The following is an 18,051-nucleotide window of genomic DNA, read 5'->3' as shown; positions in this document are numbered from 1 at the left end:
GATTAAATTTCAAAATCTGTAAGTACACCAATTTTGTTCTTATAACATGATTTGTGACTTTGTTTGTACATTATATAAACATTCCTTCTCCCTTTCCCCCCAGTATTTCCTGCTGAAATTTCTTGCACATACTGAGAACGGCAGCATAATATGTTTCTGCCTTCAGGTCACCTGTTGACTTCTGAGGACCCCATGAATTTCATACAGGTTTCTTAGGCATGGAATACTCAGAGACGGTTTGCAGTTCCTTCCTCAGAAATATAGCCTACAGCACCTGGTATTCATTGGCAGTCTCCTATTCAAGTACTAACTGAGATGTTTTAAACTATAACTCCCATAAACCCCAGACAGCATGCACACTGGCCAGAGATTCTAGAAATCCAAACCAACTGGAAGGCAAAGGTTGAGAGCCACTGTTCTAGGCAACTGTATCTGTTTAGAGTCTTTCTGGAGCAAGCCCAAATTCAATCCCAATCCAGAAATTAAACTCACTGGGTGACTTCAAGCCAGTCTTTGTCTCACAGGTTGATATGCTGTGCAGGGTTGCTGAGAAGCTAAAGAGAGAAAACCTACACTACTCTGAGCTCCTGCTGAGAGAGGATATAATTTTTAAAATAATTAGAAAGCAAGTTACTTTGACAGCACAGTCCTGTGCATGGACCTGGAGATGTGGGAGCAGGAGGAGCTTGAGCTCCCTAAAACTAGGCCGGGGGCTAAGTATTCCCCAAAAATGCAACCACCAAGACTGCCCTGTAGTTGAGTGCCCTTAGAAATGATCAGAAGTACATTTAAGTTATCAAGTACAGTATAAAAATAACCATTGTAGCTGAGTCTTCCCAGGAATAACAAAGGCTGCCTGCAATCTATCCTATGCACACTTATTTGAGAGTGAGCTACACTGAACACATGGAAGGGAATCTTAAGAGATATAAAGCATGATCCATAGATCCTTTCACCAGTTGCTGCTAATTCATATTGTTTAGTGGATATATGACAATGGAAGATAAACTGAGGATATATAGTGTCCCCAAATGCATCACTGTATCTTTGTTTTTACTTTTTTTTCATTTGAGAAATAAAGCTCATTCTTCTAGTTCTTTACAATTTGTTCTTATTCTCATTACCCTAAATAAATTATTGTCATTGGCAAGTATGACTGCTTCATTATATACACTGTAATTCCAGGTCTTACATCACGAGATTCTTTATATCTCAAACTCAGTAGATATGTATGTTTTACATAGACTTTGGAGAATACTGTATGTATAATACTGTTATCTTCTAACATGTCTCCTCCATGGTGTAATGCTTTTTAAAACAGTGCATTGGAGCTGCAGGTATTTTTAATGTGATATATAACAATGTTCTTGAAAGTGGACAAAATTAATAATGACCTTCCTGCCAATGTTGAGTCCCCCCTCCACCTTAAGAATAGTTCATGAGTCCATGATTCTGTTCACTTACTCAACAGCAGTCCTAATTTGGGGATTTATCTGAAATAATCACAAATAGAATTGCTCGCGGAGTCTGGAAGCACCTGCAATACCTCTGCAGAGTTAGCCCCATTGCCCAGAGTAATAAACTTTTCCTGTAGTAAAGGTATTATTATTTGTATAGTACCAACAGTGTGTGCAAAAACACATCTTTGCCCTGAGGAGGCTACAGTTCAAAACTGCCAAAGGGGAAAGAAGATAGGAAAGTGAGGGAAATTGGGGCGGGGTAAGTAGTGATGTGAGATTCTTTCCCTTGTATGCAATTAGGCCTGGATCTTTGCAGGCTAAGTTGCTGCAAGGCATGAGAAACTGATAAAGCTGAATGCAATCATTCTGAATTATTTTAATTAGCGGCCCCAATTGGACAGCTTATAGCTGAGGTAACAGATTTATCTCTGGAACAATGCAGTGCTATCTACCTGTATGTGTTATTTGGAAAATCTTTTATTTTCTTCTATTGTGATATTTAATGCTTGGAACCCACACAAGTATTATAAACATATTCCTATCGGAGATGCACCAAGATGGTGGAGTGGGCCTAGTCTGTATGAGATCTTTACTAGGTCAAAAAGTACTAGCTTCTGCTCTTCAGGTATTTGTTTAAGCTATTTAGTTTCATCAATTGCCTATAAATACTATTTATTTATTATATTTCATCCTGTTAAATGCCTCAAACTAATGGTGACCTTATATATTTCATCCTGTTAAATGCCTCAAACTAATGGTGACCTTATCCTAGGGCTTTCTTTATAAGCTTTATTCAGGAGAGGTTTGCCATTACCTTCATCTGAGGCTGAGAGAGTGTGACTTGCCCAAGGTCACCCAGTGGGTTTCGATAGCTGAGCAGAGATTTACAATAAATCCTGTTTTCCCAAAGCTTTATGTCCACCACATCATTACACCATGCTGGCTTAAATATATATATATACTGTATATCACACACTGCTTGTTATTCTGTGCCTTCAAGTCAGCTTTGACTTATGATGACCCCGGGGGGGGGGGGGTTGACCAGAGGTCTTCAGGGGAGGTTTACCTTTGCCTTCTACTTAAACTGAGAGAGTGTGACTTGCCCAAGATCACTCAGTGGGTTTGTGTGGCTGAACCCTGGTTTTCCAGATTCTTAGTCCAGCACTACTGCCACTGTATGAGTTGGTTCTCTTTTTTATAAAAATATATATATACTCCTATGACAGCTGATTGACTATCTCTGCTGGTTGTAACACACATCTGCCTCATAGGAGGAAGCCAATTTATTTATTAGTATAGAGTTGTGTAATTTTATTTATAATAGTATAACATTCCAGAAAACATGCTGGGAGAGCTGTGATGGCCATTTAACAAATACAAACAAAAATCTGTCAGTGATACCTTTATTGACCAACTGTAATGCACAATATACACTTGCAACAAGTATATTATGCATTTCAGTTGGCCAATAAATGTATCACTGATGGACTTTAGTATAACATCCTGTTAGAGAGAGGAGGGAATGGAAGATTCCAAGACAGTAAGCACAGAGGAGAGGACTTTTCTTTGGGGATGGGAAGTTTATTTCCCAGATATTCCCCCATCTATGGGAAAAAGTGCTGAAGGAAGAGAGCATCCCTTCTTACCTTTTCTCAGGATGGACACATTCATGATCCTCTAGATGCTGTTGGATTGTAGCTCCCTTCAGCCCTAGCCAGCATAGCCCATGTTGAGGGACCATGAGAGTTGCATTGCAAAAACATCTGGAAGGCCATGATTGCCCAGTTTGAAGCAACATTGATATCAGAAATATGAGAATGCTGCTTTATTTTGGGAACCACCTTGTGTCCCAGCCCTGGAAGTAAAGCAGGATATAAGCTAAATAAATAAAATACCTTTTCTCTGCTGTGAATTCTTTTGTGAGATGCAGGGATGGGAGTGCTACTTAGGAAACGTTTGCCATTTTGGAGACTTAATTCCATTTCTCCCTATACTGCAGACAGCGAATGTTTTTCTGAAGAGTCATGACTGTCACATACACAGCACGTGTGGCCAATGCCCGCTTTGGCGGCTTCTACAAGTTGCTGACCCTTTGGCGTGGAAGCATCTACAAGCTGCTCTACAAGGAATTCCTGGTCTTCTCCACCTCTTACATGGGACTCAGCCTTACCTATCGGTAAACAGCAGCATGAGTGAGGAAGCACTCTTGTATCTCTGGCAAATGTTGGGCCAGTTTTCTTAGTGTGGCCCAAGTAAAAAAGAAAGCCAGATCTTTTGGTTGTCAGCTCCTCATTTTCAAAGCTTTTAAAAACCGTTACCTGATTTTTCGGATCAGTCACCAGCCTTAGTTTTCCAAAGCAAGCATTGTTTCTCCTCTGAGGTTTTGTCAATTTAGGCAAACATATTTTTATATCTAGTTATATTTTGATGGGGAGGATATACATCCTTCGTCACAGCCTTTGTCTAGCTCAGGTTGTAACATAACTCACTGGACTGTATTGGAGGAAACAGGTATAAATATGGCACACCCTCCAACATTTCACATATGAAAACTGGGACACATGTGGCCAAGCAACATCAGAATGTGGCTAAGAAGGCAAAACGTATTAATGAGGAAGAACAGACAACCTAGGAGAGGGTGCAGCACTTTGCTTTTGCCTGAGCCTACTGGGAGGGGCAAGATTATGTCCCCTCTTTTCCCTTGCTAAGTTAGTTGATTGAAAACTACTTTTGAATTTGGAACTCACTTTGCAGCAACTGAAGTAAGTTAAGATGAAGGGGAACATGGGTGAAGGACAGAGAAACTGGGACATTTATGTATGTATGTATGTATGTGTGTGCATATATATATATATATATACATACATACACACACACACACATATACAGATGGTGCATACCCCTTTCGTAAGTTGCTAAAGGCAGCAATTCTTGCGATATTACGTGCTAAACAGTGACCTCATTCTTCACCCCGGAAGTTAAAAATGTTGCCTCCGTTCAGAGCCCCACAGAGCATGCGCAAAGCTGCCGATGCACATCGGCCAATACACATTGTATTGGGCTGGTGTGGTTATCCAATCTGCACTTGCCACACTTTGCCTGAATACGCATTGGCCGATTCGCAAAACGTTGATTCGGAAGGCCGCCCAGGTGTGAATGAACGATGTGATATGACGTGAATATGAATCAGCAAAGCGTATTCAGAGAGCGCGAGTGTGAATGAACGTTGTGATATGACGCGAATATGCATCGACCAATGCGAACTGACCCTACTTCTGTGCCCTGTGTGGTAAGGTCCGATGAGGAACAATGCGTAGAAGCAGCCAGAATGTTTCTGTGTTCTGAAAGCTGTATGGGTCTTCCCTCTTTGAGCTTGAACTGCACTGCCCCAGTTTTCAACCCAAGATCAAGATATTTGATCTAGGGCCTATTGAGAGACACAATTAGTTTTGCATACTCTGCTATTATCCTGCCAACTAGGGAGACTCCCCTGTGATGAGTAGATCTGGATTGGCCCAAATCATTTCCCAGACCTAGCAGCCCTCTTACCCTAAGCATTACTTACTTACTATGTGAATATGTGGAGGGAGGAACAGAGCAAGGGAATACACAGCCATCTCTTTCCATGACTCACTTTAGTTATCTGTTGCAGATCTAGCATTATAGACATCTCCAGCTCTTGGCGTTTGTGTGTATTCTGGCACTTTGCAGCATAACTTAGAAGTAATGCATTACAATTAATTAAACATGTTGTGAGGGGCGGATGAGAGCATCATGCTGTTATTTAAAAAAAAAAACAGCATCAGCAGTCGTATTCAAAGACATATATGTGTTAGTCTGTTTCAGCATAAAAAGATATAAAGGAATCCAGTAGCACCTTTGAACAGAAAAAACAGTAGCATAAACTTTAATGGAATCCAGTTTACTCTATTTTTAAGTGTAATTAATAGTTTATTAATTATGCTTAAAATGTTGCTTTGGGGGAATTATATAGTGAGGTTGTAGGCCATTTCAGTATTTTAAAAGTTATTAATTTTTTAAAGTCTCGGAAACTGATATATTACATACTTGAAACAGTAACAATGAGAAATGATGAGCAGTTACCTTCCCCAACACTATAACAAGTAAATTAATTGCTTTAAAATTAACTTCCCAGGCTATACTCCGGCACCTGAAATTCCCCCAGAATTTATCTCCCTTTCTACAATAATTTTTGTAAATCATCCTTCTCTTCCATGGACAGTGTCATCTGTTCTCTTGGTCTTCATGCACTATACTGTCTGAGACTTTGAGTAGCTATGGCTGCATCTGCACTGCAGAAATACTGCAGTTTGACACTGCTTTTACTGTCATGGCTTCATCCAATGGAATCCTGGGATCTGCAATTCGTTGTGGCACCAGAGCTTTCTGACAGAGAAGGCTGAATAGCTCACAAAACTACAAATCCCAGAATTCCATAGAACTGAGCCATGACAGTTAAAGTGGTGCAAACTGCATTGTTTCTGGAGTGCAGATGCAGCCTATGACAGCTTAAGCCATATGGAAACCTGCAATTTATACCTTGATGAAGTGCACAGAATCCTCTGGGGACAGGCACAAGAATTCTCTAGCAAAATATTAAAGTACCTAATCAAACTGCAAATCCCAGGATTCCATAGGTTGGAGCCATAGCCACTGATGTGGTATGAGATGGATGTAACTGTGTGTATGCAGATACACCCTCTGTTTTGAACTACCACACAAATAGGGCTCTGTGAACTAATAACTGCAAGCAGCAGCTTTTCTGCTGATGCCGCTTGGTTAAGCTTAGCCCAGGGAAAGGAATCACGTAGTCCTCCAGCTCTCATCAGCCTTAGCCAGAATAACTCATAGTGAGAAATGCTGGGAGGTATAGTTCAACAAAATTCAGAAGGCCATACAATTCCTGTCCCCCACTTTAGATGCCGAATTTAAGGCTTGCAGTCCCAACACTGCTTTAGACAGCTGTGTGCATGACTTTAGTTGTGAAGCCTCCAATTAACATTTCTCTTTTCCGCCCACTATTCCATATGTTATAATTGCTGTTACACTCCCGCTATGTTACAGGAAAAATAAAACACACAGAAGACTGCTTGTCAACTATGAGAAGGAGGGGGGAAAAGAGGAGGAGGAAGAAATAACACTGAAGTATTACATTTAAATTACATTAAGTCATCATCAAGGCTAAATGAGTAACATGGAGTTTACTTCTACTGACCTGATGCTTTACAAATTTACTTGGGAATAAATATAATTTTCTTATAAAACACATTACAAACTGATTCTCCCTTTTCTGAAATTCTGAATCCAAAATATTCCAAAATCAAAAATTGTCCACATGGGTGTCTGAGATAGTAACACCCTTGCTTTCTGATGGTTTACACAAACTAGTTTCATGTACAAAATTATTAGAAGTATTGTGTATAAAATTACTTTCAGGTTTGTGTATAAAATGTATACAAAACATAATTGAATGTCATGTTTCATTTTGGTCCCATTTCCAAGCTATCTCATTGTGTATATGCAAATATTCCAAAACAATCCAAAATCCCAATCATTTCAGATAAGGGAAACTCAATCTGTAATTTTAAAAGTCCCCCCCCCCCCCCATGGATGACCATCTATAACCATACCTTTTAAAGCATGCACCTTTGGAAATACAAAAGAAAGGTCCAAAACATACTGCAGAAATAATCCAGTTTAAGACTGCTTTAACTGCCCTGGCTCAGTGCTAGGGAATCCTGGGGATTGTAGTTTATTGTGGTACCAGAGCTCTCTGATAGAGATGGCTAATTGTCTCACAAATGTAGAGTTCCCAGAATTCCCTAGCATTGAGCCAGGGCAGTTTAAATGGTCTCAAACGGGATTATTTCTGCAGTGTGTTTTGGGACAAAGATAGGGAAAAATACACCTAGCAATAAAATGTCTTTTAAAATACAAAAAGGGAGGGAAGGAGGGAGGGAAATGATGCAGCAGTGTCCCCAGCATCAGTCCCAGTGGACCCTGAGATGCCATGCCGGTCCTGGTATTGGTTGCCGACACTATGAATTGCTGCTTTCTGGGTGGTAATTCCCCTCCAAGGCTGCAGAGCCCTGGACTGTAGCTATGAGATCTAATAGTTGGACCATGGAGACTTTCATCAGGTAGACTTTGCAAGAGTGGCAAGTCTAAAGTGCACCAATTTGTGCCTAATATGCTTCTTTCTTAATCCTGTTCTCCTTGTTTTCCACCCTCTAGCTATGTTTTAGATGAGGATCGGAAGCGTGTCTTTGAAAGAGTGGTCATTTACTGTGACAACTATGCCAACCTGATCCCTGTCTCCTTTGTTCTGGGTGAGATGCTCCTACGCTACCCTGCCACAACTTCCCTGTGGAAGCCTATATGGTCTTCCCATTCCTATACTTCGGCTGCTAGAGCCAGGCTCATCTTAAAGGCCTCTAGTCATATTTCTTGCTAGTCCTTTGTCTTCTGCAGGGGTGATGGGCAGTGAAAGGTAGTATTTAAACTTTAAAGCATAAAAAAGAGTACTCTAGAAACTGATTAGCAGAGCTCAGCAAAGTTTATTTTGTGGTGGTGGGCTTTTGAGAGTTGTTAGTCAGGGTCAGATTACCAATGGCAATTGCTCCAGGCCCATCCAGTGTCAGAGGAATGAGATTAAGGCAGCATCTACACTGCAGAACTGTTGCAGTTTGGCACTGCTTTAACTAGTGTGGTTCCATCCTCCTATGGAATCTTGGGATCTTTAGTATTGTGAAATATTTAGCCTTCTCTGTCAGAGAGATCTGGTACCATTACAAACTACAAACCTTGGGATTCCATAGGATGGAGCCATGACAGTTAAAGCAGTGTCAAGCTGCATTAATTCTACAGTGTGGCAGCAACCTAAATTTGCTTCCTCTTCTACTGAATCACTTCCTGAATCTACAGATCTTTCCACTATCATAAATATTAGCTACTTTAATAGTAGCTTTAAACTTTAATAGAAACTTTAGTAGTTGAACATAAATACATGAGATCAGCCTCTCAGCCTCACTGAATCTGGGGTTCACAGATGAAGATATTCTGCTGCTGCCAATTATACTTTCATTTCAGTCTATAAGCCACACGTTGGAAATGACGTGAAAGCACACAGCAGCAACAAGAAATAATTCAGAAAACTAAACAGATAAATGATATTTAATGATTTATTTATTTATTTATTTATTTAAGTAATTACTATGCCATCACTCCCAAAATTGGTCACACACTTGCAGAAAGTGAGGCCACACTTTCAGGCTGCAACTGGTTGCTGTCCACTAAAAAAACTTTGCTGATCTCTATGGATAATTTGTGTTTATTGTACTGTAGTACCTTTCAAAAAGAAAACATCTGGGCCTCAAATCTCACTGGAATCAAGGTAGTGCAATCCTGGAAGTAATCACAACCATAGCTCAAGAAATGGGCTCAGCAATGGAGGTGGTGTGGTGTGGGGGGAGCACTCTGGAAATATTCAAATAAATGCCACATATCTTCATGACTAAAACAATTCCAAGTGCTGGTCATTGTATAGCCAATATGGTGCCATCTATCCATAAAAGAGGAGATATTCTGCAGTACTGCAGAAGTTTGTTATTGTTGTATGCTTTCAAGTTGTTTCCGACTTATGGCAATCCTAAAGCAACCCTATAATGGGGTTTTCTTGGCAAGTTCCTTCAGAGGCTGAAGGAGTGTGACTTCCCCAAAGTCACCCAGTGGGTTTTCATGGCTGAGCCATGATATGAACCTTGGTCTCCAGAGTCCTAGATCAACACTCAAACTATTACACTATGCTACTGGGAAATAAAATCCTGGAGAGGGAACCATGGATGAGGGAAAGCCTAATGAAGGCTGAGCTTCTGGAATGGGTGTGTAAGGCTGACTGGCTGGCTATTGTGGGGAAATAAATGGGGAATGGAGTCGTTCGAGAAGAAGTACTGACAAGAAGCAGTCTACACTGCAACAGTGGCCTCTTTTCAGGACAGAGCTGTAGCTTTCTGAACACATTCTGGGTTTTAATCCTGGTTCAAATTAAGCCTTTGTGTGTTTTGGCTCATCATAAGATTTTCTGAGTATTGGTGGTAAAGAGTTCTAACTTAACCCTCCTGATCTTCTGCGTGCCTTCAGGCTTCTATGTGACGCTGGTGGTGAACCGCTGGTGGAGCCAGTACACCAGCATGCCTATGCCAGACCGCCTGATGTGCACCATCTCTGGGAATGTACATGGTACTGATGAGAAGGGGCGGCTTTACCGGCGAACACTCATGCGGTACTGCAGCCTTTCTGCTGTATTGATCTTGCGTTCAGTCAGCACCGCAGTGTTCAAGCGCTTCCCCACAATGGACCACGTGGTGGAGGCAGGTGAGTGCCACCCAGAGGCCTTTCTTTCCACTAGCTGAGCACTGAGAGGAAAGGTAGCAAGAGAAAAGCTATTAGTGTTTCCCCCTTGGCAGGGCTGTTAGAGAGACCAAGATGCAAAGAGGTCTTCCAGTTAAGAAAAGCTCAGGGCACCTTCTGGTCTGAAATGTTTTGTCTCTGAATGCCACTATTATGTAGGATAATAATTAGAAGAGTATCACTAGGAAATACGGGAAATTCTTGTAAACCTTTGGTATTGACATACAAAATGCAAAAAATAATTTAAGCCTTCTGTGAGAAACCTTGTTCAGCCTTGGGGTCTGAATTGACTAGGCTAAAACATTGGGGCCTCATATCAGCAGTGGACAAGTTTATTACCCAACTGGACATAGCCACTGCTGGCACGTGCTCCCCTCTTATATTCTCTTTCACTAGGGGTGCCAGATTAGGATTATCTGAGGTTTTGAAATCTCAGGGTTCCAATCTGAGACCTAGGTGTCGTATTTAAAGGCCTAGTTCTTAAAATAAGCAATGTAGGCTCATCAGTTACTTCAAAGATATAGGCTTTATTAGTCTGTAATTCCTTTGTTGTCCAAGGCCTACTGTTCTATCCTTTCTAAACACCACATAAAAAACGGGTGGATTAGCTGTACTCAGTCCAGGTCATCCTAACAAATTCACCTTGAGTCGAGGAATGGATCTGATGCAAACATTACACTAAAGATGCCCCCTGATGATGTCATAAAATAGACCCTGCTGATGTTACTAGGGTCAGTCTATGATGATGTCATTAAGCACAATACTCTCACTCTTACTAACCATCATCACGATGATGGTGATCATCACCATCATCATTGTCATCAATATCCTGCCTATCCCCCAAAATTGGGACTAGATAAATAACACTGGAGGCTGTGCAGTCAATATTATTCTCTGTTTCTGTTTCCAGGCTTCATGACTCGGGAAGAGCGCAAAAAATTTGAAAATTTTAACACTTCCTATAACAGATACTGGATTCCCTGTGTTTGGTTTACCAATTTAGCTGCCCAAGCACGGAAAGAAGGCCGCATACGTGATAGCTGTGCTCTCAAGTTGCTTATGGAGGTGAGTTTGGGAACTCTTGTCCTTGGATTGTAGATTTAGATCAGTTTAATAACTACTACTTTTTACCTAGAAAGGCTGGGAGAAAATCTGAGTTCTGGTGTAATTTTCAAGCCCTCTCACTAAGTGCAGATCCTATGGAAAGTGTGGACATTAAATTGGCACACACAAAAAATACAGTGTATTGGAGGTATATAATGCTAATATAAGGATGAATTATAGATGGTATGCTCCCAGAGCGGGGGGTCTATGAAATATTTGTGTAGTGGCAGTCTCTCTCTAATTCTATCTCTGCTCATCATTTGTGTACTGCAACCAATAGATTAAATAACAGTAACATTAAGTCACAGAAACTCCAGACCATTTAAAAATGACCAAGAGTTAAAAGCAGTAGACAAAAATGGTTAAAGAGCTGAGTGAGCCCAAAGGCCGGAGAAAGCAAGCAAAATAGCATCTTTGCCTGGCATGAAACAGGCAGCAAAGTAGGCGGCAGCTAAACTTTTTTTTTTGGGGGGGGGGTGTCCTTTGATTGGTCTTGGCTATTAAAACCTCTGCCATCTGATTATCATGCCTGAAACATTGAGTGTGCCTGGAGGAGCTTATTTGATTATTTCAGCTGCCGAGGAGGTTGATATGAGTACAGATATTCCTTCAGATCCTATGGAGGCTATAAAAGACTAACTCAATATCAAAAACCTGAATTGTGGTTGGAAACAGAAGGGGCAACAGGGCTGGCCTTACTGTTAGGTAGTGACAATACTTTCAGGTAGCACAAAGAGCAACCTGCTGGGCTGTTCCTCCTAAGCTCCAGATGTTTCCCTTTCTGGAGTGCAGAACCATCCATGCCTCACAGCCTCTCTCAAGCCCTCCCCCACTAATCTATCCCCCTGCCTCAGGTGTGCTTCAAGTGGTTTCTGACTTATGGTGACCCTATCATGGGGTTTTCTTAGCAACTTTGTTCAGAGGGGGTTTCCCATTGCCATCCTCTGAGGATGAGAGAGTGTGACTTGGCTATACTTGAGCTGGGAATCAAACCCTGATTTTCAGAGTCGTAGTCCAACACTCAAACTACTATGCTACACTGGCTCTCTTATATATACCAGTAATCATTATATATAATACTTTACAGTAATCCATCTTGAATGTCACCAAAGGATGGATGGCCACACCCAGATACACTTTCTGTCTAGCAAAAGCCACAATTGACACTCCAGCTTCAGCTGAAGAGAGGTCATATATGCCATGGTGGCCTTCAGGGGCAAGCATAAATCTAGGAGTGCCTCTAGGTTGTTAACTTAATCCATGAAAGAAAGGCCAGCTGTGCTAAACAGCATCTCCTTGACAAGATAGAAACTCCCCCCTCACCCCAAATTAATAGTACCTTCATTTGTCAAGATGGAGTTTCACAGCTTTTGGCCATCATCGAACACATTACTGATCCCATTAATTCAGCACTTTCATTGCCTTATCTGGCTCAGATCAATGTGAGAAGTAGAGCTGGGTGTCATCTGCTTACACTAACACCTCATTAAAGATCTGCAAGTGGCCTCTCCCAATGCAGCTCCATATAAATGTTGGAACGCATGGAAGGTAAGATTATGGTATATCTGTTGAGATTCCCATATCGTATAAATATGTTAGAGTCAGGCAGACAAGAGCACCACCTTCTGGAACTGGTCCTCCAAGAATCAGTGGAAGTGTCAAAACCAACACACCTCACTCCTCCAACTCAGGAGGGCCTGTCCAGAAGGACACATGGTGGAATGACATCACATGCCCTGGAGAGGCCCTGGAAAATCAGCTGGGTTGCTTTCTGCATGTGCTTCACCCATCATGGCTCATCTCCTGTGATCACTGGAGATTAATTTCAAAAACAGGTTTAAAGCCATATCAAAGCGTTTTAGCCAAGAAATCACTCAGTAAGGACCATTCTTCTGTTATAGGAGCTGAATCGCTTTCGTGGCAATTGCAGCATGCTATACCACTATGACTGGATCAGTGTACCACTAGTTTACACCCAGGTGAGTTACATTCCTTTTGCGAATGGGTTGTGCTCATTCAGTGAACCTCTTACATTTCTGTCTTTTTTCCCACAAAGGTGGGCCAAACTAAAGAATACATACGAACTTATGCTGGACTTGGCCATCTAGATGTTCTGAGTTTCACCTCTCAGAAGCTCAGGTCAGGTGATCAATACTAAGCTATTATTGGCAGTTGAAGCCCTAAAATACCTGGAGGGCCAAAGGTTTGATAGCATCCTTCTAGATGGTGGAATGACTTCTTACACTAGTATGGAAGGGTTGGACTCTTGCTTGCTGCCTGTTCCCAGATAATGTTAAAGGAGGTAGCCAAGGTGCTGATCTTACTTGGGGAAGAGAGGTTCAGTACCTTGGAAATCACCTTTAAAATCTGGAATAAAACTCAGAGCGGGTTTAATATACCACATCAAAACCTCTGGCTGCTCCTGCCAAGAGTCTGGATCTCCTAGCTTTTGTGATTGGCATTTTCTTTTTAAAAAATACCTGCTTCTTGCATTGACAGGTGGTTACCATTGCTGTCTACAGCTTCTTTGTTTCTTGCCTCATTGGGCGTCAGTTTCTTGACCCAGCCCAGGGTTATAAAGGACATGACTTGGATCTCTGGGTCCCTGTTTTCACCCTGCTGCAGTTCTTCTTCTATGTTGGATGGCTGAAGGTAGGAGACTTGGGAGGTATCTTATGGCATGTTGGTATGGCATGGAAGAGAGAGAGAGAGAGAAAGGGGGGAAGGATGCCAGACAATTCTTGGGTTATTCAAGAGGGGTCCAGCAAGCAGGAAGAGGGACCGTTTCTTCCTTTTGCCACATCTGTTCTTGTACTGCTGGCAACAAATGAAGAGGCTAACTATGCCAAAATGAGCATCAAACCCATGAAGCCCCTTCGCATTACTTTGTACACCCTGCAGGTGGCTGAGCAGCTCATTAACCCTTTTGGTGAGGATGACGACGATTTTGAAACCAACCTTCTGATTGACAGGAATTTCCAGGTAGCAATCACTGTCTCTGTAAGCAACACTTCTAAAGTAGATGAGTTCTGCTCTTCTCTGAACAGCAGCGGGAGGGGAAGGAAGAGAGGAACCTCTAGGCTGTGGACCTAATCCGTCCCCCCAGTTTCCCCATCTGTCCCCCCACCCTGCCCCCATCTCTAGTTGAGTCCCATCTCCTTCATGAGCCCTTCCTCCAACCTCCTACCAAAGAGGCTATTCTGAAGGACATCTCCAACCCGTGTCTTTGGTCACTCAATGCAGAGAGAACTGGAAAGAGAAAGGAGGAGCAAAGTGTCAGCCAAAGTTAGTAAGCACCACCTTACAGCACTTTGTTCCTCTTCTTTTGTAAGGAAGAGGGAGCAGAATCATGCCTGTGCAAAAGCTCCACCTGACATTTCAGCCAAGGACCCCCCAATCATTGCAATTACCCAACAATTGCAGATCCAAGACTATGACCTAAATTCCCATACCACCACTACCACCACCATGATCTATAGGGGCATCTGGTCACTGCCCCCCAGCTATATTTTCCAACTTTGGAAGTGTTCCCTTATTTGCCAGGTCTCCATGATGGCTGTGGATGAGATGTATGGAGACCTGCCTCTCCTGGAGAAGGATCGATATTGGGATGCTTCAAACCCTCGGGCCCCATACACAGCAGCCACCGTTTTTCTGTTGCAACAGCCATCCTTCCAGGGCTCCACATTTGATATGACGTAAGGGTTCCTTTGCCATAGAGCAAAGAATAGTAGTTTTCTGTTTGGGTTATGGGGATAACATACACGGAGGCAACACAATGTATCATGGAGATGTTTTCTGGAGTAAAGGGAGAGTTCTTTTTGTTTTTGGCCTTTCTTCCCATTCTGGTTTGGGGAGGAGTCAGCATATGAAACCTCCCTCCCAGGGTGACCAGATGTCCTCCTTTTCCAGGACAAGTCATACATTTCAGCCTTTTGTTCAGGAGGAATTCCAAAATACCCTCCATTTTGATCATGACTAAGAAGCATGAATTTATATTTATAGTAGTTTTTAACCTTTCTTTGGTAATGCCCTATATTTTGTGGTGCCTTGTCCTCCTTTGCACTTAGGACATCTGGTCATCCTGCTCCCTCTCCTACTGGCAAAATAGAAACCTGCCAATAAAGCAATGAAAGTTCTTTCCACTGAATCTGACCGGGTGCAGCTGACTGGGGGCAATGTTGATGCTTTCCTAGAGCAACCTGTGGTGGTTGATTTGCTCTTGTTAACATCCCTGCCACTCTCTTTAACATCTAGCTTACCCAAGGAAGACATGCAGTTCCAACCCCTGGAGGAGATTGCAGAGGGCTTGGAACACACCCGCAACATGCCAGCCCACCTCTTGAACCGCCTCCTTTCCACAGCCCCTGCACCTGGTGGTTTTGGCCGTCGACTCTCTCTGCTGAGACGCAAGAACAGCTGTGTTTCGGAAGCATCCACCACCTACAGCTGCCTCTGTCAGGACACACAGACCACTGACTGCACTTGTGGGCCTCCCTTCCCCAGCAACAGCATTCACTTCAGCAATGAGGGGGAAGGAGACCCCAGCCATGGGACTGCTGGCTTAGGAACCGATATGTACACTGACCATCCTGAGGCTCAGGAAGATGGGCTGGGTGACCCACCTCAAGAGCATGTTGCAGCTCATCCCCAAGACAGCATGTCCTTGGTGGACATGCCGGTTTCTGAACCAGCCGATGATGTGTCCCAGCCTCTCCTAGAACATTGCTCTTCAGAACCTTCCCTCTTTCACAGCCCAAAGGAGACTCCCAACAAGGGAAGCCTTCCGTCAGCTAGCTATCCTCCCTGGCTACAGAGCCCCATTGAAGAGGAAAATGTGGCATGAGTACTTCAGCCCTATATGTTGGAGCAGAGCTATTGCGAGAGGTGGTCTTCCCTAGTGGTACTGTTTGATGCAGGCCTGAAATGAATGGACAGAAGGAATGAGACTGGTGGAACAGATTTTGAAGTTGGCAATTCAGGGAAATTTGTATTCATGACCTCTTAAGCACCTTAGTACTGCCACTGGGCAGATGTCATTTTTAAAAATTACCCTTCCTGATGGACACCTCATTTTGGTGCACTGTTGTGGTGTATCTCACTCACCAGGAAAGGAGTGAAATGAACAGTCCACTATTTCCCCCACCTTCCCTGGGCATCTTGACCAAAATATTATTATTCATTTGCTTTTCTACAGACACTAAATGTGCACAAAGTAGAAATGGACACCAAACTGTTCCTGCAGATACCCTGTCTCAAATCTACTCACATCTAGTATTGGTTATTTCCTTTGTTGCATACTGTCATCTGATCATGAGCAGGGGGAGATAATGGGGAATAATTCGGAGTCTTCTTTCTAAAACCCACTTCTTTAAAATAATTTTATTAAATGGTATTTGAAACACAGTAATGATTTTGTGGGCAGTGTTATGTGCATTAACACAGTGCTACTCTTCAACCTCACAACCCAAGGTACCAATACAAGTATATTTTTTTCTTCCCCCCCCCCCTTTATTGTTATAGTAGTACAAGTATATTTCAGTAAACAAAGTAGATTTGTTCCTGAGTGTTACTTCTTTAACTGAAAATTTGGTACCAGAGGCAGAAGCAACAGAGATAGGTTCCTACACCACAAAAATGAAGAGCACTTCAGTATGTTTCATTAAACATCTGTGTTGCTACAGGCATTCTTCACCATTCTCAGTGCCAATGGTGCTGTGCAGATCAGCCACTAAGGCTGGCCTGGGGCCAGGGGTGGCGTCCACATGATGCATGCCCTGACTCCGCCCCCAGGGTGGCGTGATGCTGTATGCTGTTCCACACGGTGCGTGGTGTCACTGTGCTCTTCTGGCAGTGTGCCCACGTGACACAGCACCAAAGGAGTGCCTTAAAACTATGGTGCCACGGCAATCGTGCCCTGGAAAGTCCAGATCTGGGCTGCAATGTGTGATTGCTGTGACCCTGATCCAGCACAGCTGAAGGCTGTTGCAGGCTGCCCCTTAGGGGTGGTCTGCACAGCCTCAATAATAATAATAATAATAATAATAATAATAATAATAATAATAATAATAATAAATATTTATTTATATCCTGCCTCTTCCGATTGAGGATCGAGGTGGGTAACAACAAAGTAAATACAATATACAACAATAAAAACAAGCCCCACAAAACCCTGACCCAACCCTCCCTCCCAACTATAAAATTAAACAGTAAAAAAAGTTTAAAAAGTACAAAACAATACATCAAAGTTAAAAACAAAAATAATAAAAGGGGGATTCAATTGGTTCTGGACATTATCAATCGTGGAAGGCCTGCCAGAAGAGAAAGGTTTTTGTCACCTTTTTGAAAACCTCGAGTGAGGATAATTGGCAAATCTCTTCCAGCAGGTCATTCCAAGTTTTTGGAGCAGTGACAGAGAAGGACCTCCGGGAGGTCACTGCCAGTCTGGTCTTTCTAGATTGTAAGAGGTTTTTCCCAGAGGATCGGCGTGTACGGGAAGGATTGTATGGGAGGAGGCGTTCCTTCAAGTAGACTAGACCCAGGCCATGTAGGGCTTTATAGGTGATAACGAACACCTTGTACTGTGCCCGGAAGCTAATAGGCAGTCATAATAATAATAATAATAATAATAATAATAATAATAATAATAATAGGATTTATTTATATGCCACCCAATCACTGAAAATCTGGGCGGCTTACAACAGAGGGGATGATAGATGGTTCCCTGCCCTCAGGTTTACAATCTAAAAAGACACGACACAAAAGGAGAAGGGAATGGTGGGGGGGAGGGGATCAGGTCCAGCATTCTTCTCTCCCTCTGAGGCCTGGACCAAGACAGATGGACTGGAGGGAGGGCTCTTTTTCTTAATCGAGGCTGGGCCCGATGGCATTGGACCTGTCCTTTCACTCCCTCCCAGGCCAGAAGATGACAGTTGGAAGGAGGGAGGGGAGGGCTCTTCCTCTTCAGGCCCGATGACGTTGGGCCTGTCCTTTTGCTCCCTCTAAGGCCAGAAGATGACAGTCAGAAGGAGGGAGGGGAGGGCTCTTCCTCTTCAGG

General features: G+C 42.7%; 1 protein-coding gene across 1 annotated transcript; it reads left to right on the top strand.

The window, feature by feature from the left end:
* Positions 1 to 3,484: 3,484 nt before the first annotated feature.
* Positions 3,485 to 15,840, top strand: LOC149321983 (bestrophin-2a-like). The gene is made up of 9 exons (XM_089506023.1): positions 3,485 to 3,636; positions 7,716 to 7,810; positions 9,621 to 9,854; positions 10,801 to 10,955; positions 12,896 to 12,973; positions 13,494 to 13,646; positions 13,896 to 13,976; positions 14,538 to 14,692; positions 15,252 to 15,840. Exons 1-9 carry the CDS (start codon positions 3,485 to 3,487, stop codon positions 15,838 to 15,840), a joined length of 1,692 nt encoding a protein of 563 aa, XP_089362149.1.
* The last annotated feature ends 2,211 nt before the right edge of the window (positions 15,841 to 18,051 follow it).

This window comes from Sceloporus occidentalis, unplaced genomic scaffold (genome assembly GCF_023333645.1).
Source record: "Sceloporus occidentalis isolate IW3139 unplaced genomic scaffold, rSceOcc1.0.p SCAF_1, whole genome shotgun sequence".
Classification (NCBI taxonomy): domain Eukaryota; kingdom Metazoa; phylum Chordata; class Lepidosauria; order Squamata; family Phrynosomatidae; genus Sceloporus; species Sceloporus occidentalis.
Note: the sequence above shows the minus strand (reverse complement) of the source record. Positions and strands in the feature narration are given on the sequence as shown.